General features: G+C 45.3%; 1 protein-coding gene across 1 annotated transcript; it reads right to left on the bottom strand.

Moving 5' to 3' along the window:
- Positions 1 to 1,098: 1,098 nt before the first annotated feature.
- On the bottom strand, positions 1,099 to 6,283 carry ENPP5 (ectonucleotide pyrophosphatase/phosphodiesterase family member 5; the record flags this gene model as incomplete). Its single annotated transcript, XM_083605763.1, is given in 6 exon segments — positions 1,099 to 1,474; positions 1,477 to 1,584; positions 4,487 to 4,528; positions 4,531 to 4,639; positions 4,643 to 4,659; positions 6,226 to 6,283. Coding segments are annotated over 6 exon segments (609 nt in total). The 3' UTR covers positions 1,099 to 1,199.
- Between the last annotated feature and the right edge of the window lie 2,174 nt (positions 6,284 to 8,457).

Below are 8,457 nucleotides of genomic sequence, written 5' to 3'. Positions count from 1 at the left end.
AGGACCTATATTTAAAACCCTGGCCTCTAAGCACACACAAATGCCAACAAAACCTATGCCAGCATTAAACATTGGCTTGGGTTCTAAAATTCCTTCCATGAATGGAAACAGAGTTCACGTTTATAAAACTGAGCTCGCCTGCCTGCCTGCTCCATGAAATTGTGCTCCCAGGGATTTAGGGAGGGCTGCAGAAGGATGGCGGGGTTGACAAAATCCCTGCTTTACATGAATAGAGAAACAATTGAGCCACTGCAATTAAAGTGTACCAGTAAAACATAAGACAAAAGGCAAATATATAGATCAACAAGGGTGAGAGCTGCTGCTTCTGCAGCATAAACCAAAATGTAGCACACTCTAGAATGCATTTAAATATACACACATATATACCGGTACATACAAAGCTTTACACAAAAAATTGTGAAATTCAAACTGATAAGGATATGATTTGGCACTCACTTTTCCTTGTTTTAGCATGCACTGAAGATAGAGGAAACTATCAGAAGACACTTCCTTGGAAATAACTTTGTTTAAGAATGTGATCATTCAAGCTTTATAGGAAGGAAATTAGTTATAAACACCTATTCGTGTACTCTAACGCAGAGACCATGCAGGAGAGAGTAGATCTAGAAATTTTAACTACTGGTATATGCTGAGTCTGCTGCTAGTTCCTCTGATGTATATACACTAGGAAGAGGATTGTGACAAAGTAATTTTGAATCAGTAAATGGAAAATTTGCTGCTTATATTAGATTATATATTATATTAGATTAAACCATCTTCAATAACTTAACATAAAGTTTGCCTTTATTTTCATTTAGATCTTATTAAAGCATATGCAATTGCTACATAGCTCAACCCTTAGCGTTCTGTACATAGCAATTTAAACCAATCTGTGCATGCATGATATAGAACGTGTGCATTCCACTTTTTACAACTTGCAGAACAGCAAGTTATAAAATTAATTATTTGATTAAGTTAGAAGACTGAAAGCTTAAAGTGCATTTAAGATTATTTCCATCTCAGATTTCCAGTGACTTAGCCTTCCATGTTTCTCTATAAAAGCTTTTAACCCTTCCCACAAATGTTTTGTTGTCTACCCCAGCTGAACAGGAGATTTCACATGGTATTGCTCTTGTTCATACACATATACAATTTCTAAGAAGGCTTCTTATGAACAATGCCTTTATTTTAAGAAAGCATTAAGTCTGAAGCAATGGCTCAATTATTTCAGCATTTTGTACCCACAGACCTGGCAAGTGACTGTGAATTAAATGTTTTATGAACACTAGAAGAAAGACAAAGACAAGTATGCTGCCAAGAAGAACTCCAATAAAACAGGCAAAGGATTCTTGCTGATGGTTTATATGTTGCGGCTCTTTTGGGACGGCACTAACAAGCAGATCCTTCACACTGTCAAGCGACCCATTGTTGGGCAGTGGAGTAATATCCAAGAGATGACACAAAAGGGGATATAATCTGTGGAATTCATAGCTTGCTTGGTGAGGTTCTTTCTAAAGGCAGGCCCATGAGATAAGAAGATAGGCTGCGTATCTGGTAGCACATTGTCACATCTGTGGTTACTCACTAGAAAAAGAACAAACAAATTCTCATTTACTGCCCTCTTTTGACATTCATATGTATACAGCTATGTTTCAAGAGACTATTAGACTCTTTAGACCTCTTTCCCAAAAAAACAACAACTGCTGGAACATGCAGTCATATGACCTTGGTTATATCAGTAATAACAGATATACCTCTGTAGATAAGTTTGGGTTTTTAGTCCCCAAACTTCTCAGACATCAAGATTTTATTACTTAGTTATTTATTATAACCCACCAAGTACATGTTTCTATTTCTCCCCACTTTATCCTCACAACAACCCTGTGAGGTAGGTTAGACTGAGAGCTGTGACTGGCCCAGGCCACCCAGTGAGATCCACGGCTGAGGAGGGATTTGAACCCTGGTCTCCTCTACCATTCTGTACCACACTATACCACACTAACTCACTATGCACCACTATGACTAGGAGTTATTGAACTGGCACAATATGAGGACTTTAATGTGGCTATTAAGCTTGAAATGATTAAGATGACTGATAAAATCCTATGGCACAAGATACATGTGAAACATTTACCAATTTACATATTTCCATAGGCAGACAATGTTACTGTTGGGTTTCTCTACAAAAGAAGTATTTTACCTAGATCTCCATCGAGGACAACACATTTCTAAGAATTATTAGATTATGAAGCATTGCTAAGCTTCCTGAAGCAACAGAAACCTTCTAAGAGCTTATTTGGACATTACTCCCATAGCTGCCAGGTGTGTATCTTGGCACTTTGCTTTTTTAATGAAACATTAGCAAGTTGATAACCAAAGATCTCATTTGCAGTCAGAGTCCCATGTTCTCAAAGTTCATTTCTGAACATTAATTTACAGCAATGTTACATTATTAGCAGGGGAATAGAAGGATGAACAATTGTAGTACAGTGGTACCTTGGGTTAAGTACTTAATTCGTTCCAGAGGTCCGTACTTAACCTGAAACTGTTCTTAACCTGAAGCACCACTTTAGCTAATGGGGCCTCCTGCTGCTGCCATGCCACCGGAGCACAATTTCTGTTCTCATCCTGAAGCAAAGTTCTTAACCTGAAGTACTATTTCTGGGTTAGCGGAGTCTGTAACCTGAAGCGTATGTAACCCGAGGTACCACTGTATTGAGGTGTATGCTGGCAGCAAGACATGAGACTCAGCTCTAAAGTAGCTTCCTTGTTTTTGGACCACTGTAAAAAGCTGCTCTCATTTTACAGGTGATCCATATTTGAAAACTGCCTTGTATGTAATGGTCTCAGTAAGACTAAAGGTTTTGAAAACTTTGCAGCCAAGTTAACTTCTATAATCGTTTCTAGAGCACTTTCCCATGTAAAACAAGCTTTAGAATGCTTACTCTGTTTACAAAGAACCACTCCTGGATCAGGCCAAAGGCTGATCTAGTTCTCAGTGGACAACCAGATGTCCATGGGAAGCCTGAGAGCAGGATTTCTTTACCTTCACAGTAATAATAGCAACAACAACAACAACATTTTTTTACTTATACCCCGCCCATCTGACCGAGCCTCCCCAGCCACTCTGGGCGGCTCCCAACAGAATATTTAAAACACAAGAAAACATCAAACATTAAAAACTTCCCTAAACAGGGCTGCCTTCAGATGTCTTCTAAAAGTCAGGTAGTTGTTTATTTCCTTGACATCTGATGGGAGGGTGTTCCACAGGGCAGGTGCCACTACCGAGAAGGCCCTCTGCCTGGTTCCCTGTAACCTCACTTCTCGCAGTGAGAGAACCGCCAGAAGGTCCTCGGAGCTGGACCTCTGTGTCTGGGCTGAACAATGGGGGTGGAGACGCTCCTTCAGGTATACTGGGCCAATGCCGTTTAGGGCTTTAAAGGTCAGCACCAACAGAATTGTGCTTGGAAATGTATGGGAGCCAATGTAAGTCTTTCAAGACTGGTGTTATATGGTCTCAGCAGCTACTCACAGTCACCAGTCTAGCTGCCACATTCTGGATTAGTTGTAGTTTCCGGGTCACCTTCAAAGGTAGCCCCACATAGAGCACATTGCAGTAGTCCAAACGGGAGATAACTAGAGCATGCACCACTCTGGCCAGACAGTCTGCAGACAGGTAGGGTCTCAGCCTGTGTACCAGATGGAGCTGGTAAACAGTTGCCCTGGACACAGAATTGACCTGCACTTCCATGGACAGCAAAATGACTCTCAGCCTCTGCATCTGGTCCTTTAAGGGCACAGTTACCGTATTTTTCGCTCTACAGGACGCACCGGACCATAAGAGGGGGAGAACAGGGGGGAAAAAATTCTCTCCCCTCTCTGCTCAGCGCCCCTTCAGCGAAGCGGCAGGAGAAACGGAGCCCCTTCCACTTCTCCTCCCGCTTCGCTGAAGGGGGGCTGTGCAGCTCTACCTCTCTGCTGAAGCCAGGAGAGTCTTGCTCTCCCGGCTTCAGCAAAAGGAACCCGAAGCCTTCGGAGTGCAGTGCGAGGTCCCGCTGCGCTCCAAAGGCTTCAGGCGACCCCTCTCGCTCTCCAGGCTTCAACGAAAGCAACGCAAAGCTTCAGAGGCTTCGTGTTGCTATCACTGAAGCCAAGGATCCTGCATTCGCTCCATAGGACGCACACACATTTCCCCTTAATTTTTGGAGGGGAAAAAGTGCGTCCTATAGAGCGAAAAATACGGTACTCCATTCAGGACCAGGGAGTCATCCACACCAGCCCGCCCCGTCCCCCAAAAACAGTACTTCTGTCTTGTCAGGATTCAACCTCAATCTGTAACACTGTAGGGTAAAGTGGGATAACCTAACTCTGGCTAAGCACAACATACTATAGTTACTGAATCACACTGGTTTTCAATGGTGAGTTTGGTGTCTCCCCCCCCCTCCCCCCACAAAGCAGGTTCAAAGGTGAATGAAAGAATACTTACATACAAATTGAGATTTGTTTTGCAAGATTTCCCATCCTTCATAGCAACTGCTAAAATGGGTTGAATTCTACAGCTGTGTTGGTAATGCAGTCTACTTGGGATATCCTCCTTCTTATCAACACGCATGTGAGGATGAACATTGGCTAATGCATTTTATACTTCAGCAAATTTCCCTTCAGATAAAATCCAAAAAGAAGGCTTTAATAGAAGGATCCTGAGAAATTGTTTGGTTTACATCCACAAAGAAGAAGCTGGTGGTCAATAAATGTGTAGCTAATAGATAAACAAATCCACCTACTGCAAGATTGTGGTCAGTTGCTTGCTGTACTCCCAGATTTCAATAGGATTTTAAGCAGCCTAACTTGACAACCATTGTAATCATAATATATTAAGCACACATGCATAGTCTTGTAACACTGTAAAGACCAATTAATCTATTGTGGCATGAGCTTTCATAGTCCAAGTCTTCAATCCTACATGCACTTACCTGGAAGTAAACACCACTGAATTCAATGTGGCCTTTTTTCTGAGTTGACCAAAGGAAAAGATGGCCCATTTCATGCACAGTGTTCCAGCACTACCCTACTTCTGTTTTGAAATGAAAGTCATGCTCAAGATTAAGTTTAGGGCATGGGTAGGCAAACTAAGGCCCGGGGACTGGATCTGGCCCAATTGCCTTCTAAATCCAGCCTGTGGATGGTCCGGGAATCAGCATGTTTTCACATGAGTAGAATGTGTGCTTTTATTTAAAATGCATCTCTGGGTTATTTGTGGGGCATAGGAATTTGTTCATTTTTTTTTTCTTTCAAAATAAAGTTCGGCCCCCCACAAGGCCTGAGGGACAGTGGACCGGCCCCCTGCTGAAAAAGGCTGCTGACCCCTGGTTTAGGGTAAGTTTAGGATTACACTTAGGCTGGGAAAGGTAAAGAGCTCAAAGTGCATTACAAGTGCACAATCTTCATGGAACGGAGCCAGCTGCTTTCTGCAGGCGACACATCCTGCAAGGACGACACAGGCAAATGCACTCTTATTTCCCAGCCTGAGCAAGTCAGTGGCACCAGCTGCCCTCCACACTCTGCAAAGCTGATGAAACACAGGTGGGGGCAAGGAGCGTCACTATTAATTTCTTACCAGGGGACGGGACACTGGTTGCAGTCAGATGGACGGGCTTCAAAGCAAAGTGCTGGAGAGGCTTCAGCTGCCTCGATTCCCCAAGAATGCCTCATGGCCCAAGTGGGAAAGTAAGCGGGGGGGGGGGGTTGGAGTCCCACCAACTGCATTATTTTTTTTAATTAAAAAAAATCTGGTGGGGCAGAAGACCTTGCTGGGGCACCCAGGGGCACCACATTGGGGAAGGCAGGACTAGATTGTGGCTGAATCGCAGGCACACACTTTCCAAGTCGGTATGGGCTCAGTTTTGCTTATTCATTGTGGCCACCACAGAAATATGAACATCACTGCTAAGATTTTTGAAGAGAATCTGGAAGCGAGCAATACTTTATGGCTCTTACCGAAATATCCCGACACTGCTCTAGTTACTATAACGTTCCAAAATAATTTCCCTGTCATCTGCTGAACAAGTCAGTTTGAAAAGCTATAAATGAATTATTATTACTAAGCTTCTAGCCCAACTGCAATATTTTAGGAGGTGTTCTTTTAATTCTAGATAAAGTGCTGCGTCCAATCATTCCTTACTGGTTTTCAAATGCTTTTGGTCCTCTGTCGTGGTCATTTCGTACCTTCTTCTGGTACAAGAGCTGCTGCATCAGGCGAAGGGCGGGTCATTCTGCTCTCCATCCCGACCAAGTCCCGCCACTCTCCTGGCGTCCCCCGAGGCTGCTCCCTGCAGCTCCGAGCCCGCTCAGCCCCGCTCCTTGGCGGCAGCCCTCAGGCGCCCGCCTCACCTGCTGCTCGTGGCCCGCAAGGGAGCAGCTGCGTCGGGGGCCGCGCGGGCCGGCCTCTTGCCCGGGATCCGGCCCGCGAAGCTCCGGGGCCTCTGGGGGCCTCTGAGCCTGGCCCGGGACGAGAAGGAGGGGGGGGGAAAGGCCCCCTCTTTCCTCTGAGCGCGCCTGCGCGGTGAAGGAGGACCCCCCCCCGCTCGGGCTCCGCCTCTTCGCCTGGCCGAGTTCGCGTCCCGCGCTTGACTGCGGGAGAAGCTCGCGAAACCAGGAAGCGAGGAAAGCGGAGGAAAGTTCGCAGCCAGTCGTGAAGGCGTGCAAAGGCTGGGATGCTGAACAGAGAAGACGGGGTGTGTCCCCCCCCCGCCCTACGCAGGGACGCAGCAGCCCCCCCCCCCCATCCTAGAGGGATGCAGTTTGCCCCGCTCCTCTCTTTTTTCTTTCTTGTAAAGGAAAGCTCAGAGTCTGGGCCCCTGCCTGGCTGAGGGTGCCCTTTCAGGCATTTTGGGTGCTATGCCCCCCCCAGAAGTGTCCATGGGCGTAGCCGGGGGGGCAGGGAGCAGCTGCCCCCCAATCAATACAAATCTGAGGTTCTGCCCCCCCCCCCAACAAAAATCCTGGCTACACCCATGGAAGTGTCACCGCAGCCCAGGTTTGCGGGGGGCGGGGGGCGGGGCTGTGCTTTATGGCACCTTTTTCCCCATCTTGTCTCTTAGCTTCATGCGATGGAATCCGGCCTCCTTAGTAGAGCCTCCTTTTGCCTGGCACAGTGACTCCTGAATAGCAGCCATCTCTATGGCGGAGAAGGTGGTGGATGCCCAATACAAAAAGGGAATTCATGCTGCAGGATGGGGGCAGCATTCCTGTTAAGTGGTGGGTGAGCATATCAGACGACACAGCGATTCTTCACACAGCTCTTGTTTATTCACAGGCCAGAACAGAACTGAACTGAAGGGTTCAGCCAGCCTGCTTATATAGAGCTCCAGTACAACGCAACAGTAACAACTTTCTAAAACTATCCAATCACTGAACGTCACTTTCGATCCCTTATTTGCATATGTGGACCTGCGTGAAAACTATCTACAGTGTTCCCCTGCTGGCCCAGAGTGAGAACTTTAGTACATAACAATTCCCTGTATAGATCATTTTTCCAAAGTGCCTAGGCGTTCTTACAAACATTATGAATGCATAAAATAATATGAGGAGTAGAGCGTAGACAAGAATCGTCACTCCCACCAAACTTTAATATTGCTTTTCCACTGAAGTACAGAACTAATGTATTTGTACAAAAATATGGAAGGAAACGAAAAGCTCTGCACTTGCTCACCCGCTAGTTCAAATGCAAATTCAAATGCAAAGAAACGAGTAAGAAAGGAGTGCGCCCCTTCCACAAGCAGGGAGGAAGGCAAAGAACAAAGCACATGGGAAAAGCCCCCTTAGTACTCCATGAGTTTGAGGGAGGGAAAGGCTTTAATGCAACAGCAGGGGAAAGGAGGGGGAGGGATGGGGGTGCTGACCCAAAGTCAACTGTGATTTAAAGGAACAGTATTAGAAAGATGGAGAAGCCTGGTGCACTCTGACTGGCTCCTCAGATCTGTGTAAACTAATATAAAAATATAGTTTGACTTTTCTCACTTGTTTAGTTACATGTCCATCTAATAACTATTTGGATCTGTCATGATGATATCCAAACATAACTACTGTATCTGTGAAATAAAGATCCATTTATTTCTTTATTTAATAAACTTAAATGACTTTGGAGGGTAGTAGATCACTGCCAGTTTTTGATATTGGATAGTAGATCACAGCCTACTCCAAGTTGGACATGCCAGTTGTAAAGCATATTAAGAAACAGGAGCACGTCTTCAAGGAATATGGAGACACAACAATTGCCAGAAACTCAGCTTAATCACCTGTTATTTTGAATAAGCGATTTAGTAAAGAAGGCTGTGCCCATGGCCACCCTGGCCTGCTGTTTCCAGGGCTAGTGATAGTGCCAGGCACCACACACCTGTTTTAGGTAACCCACTGTTTGGTGCAGGTCTGGTATATCAGAAAACATGTTATCTCAAA

The sequence above is a fragment of the Podarcis filfolensis genome (assembly GCF_964270895.1).
Source record: "Podarcis filfolensis genome assembly, chromosome: 3".
Taxonomy (NCBI): Eukaryota; Metazoa; Chordata; class Lepidosauria; order Squamata; family Lacertidae; genus Podarcis; species Podarcis filfolensis.
Note: the sequence above shows the minus strand (reverse complement) of the source record. Positions and strands in the feature narration are given on the sequence as shown.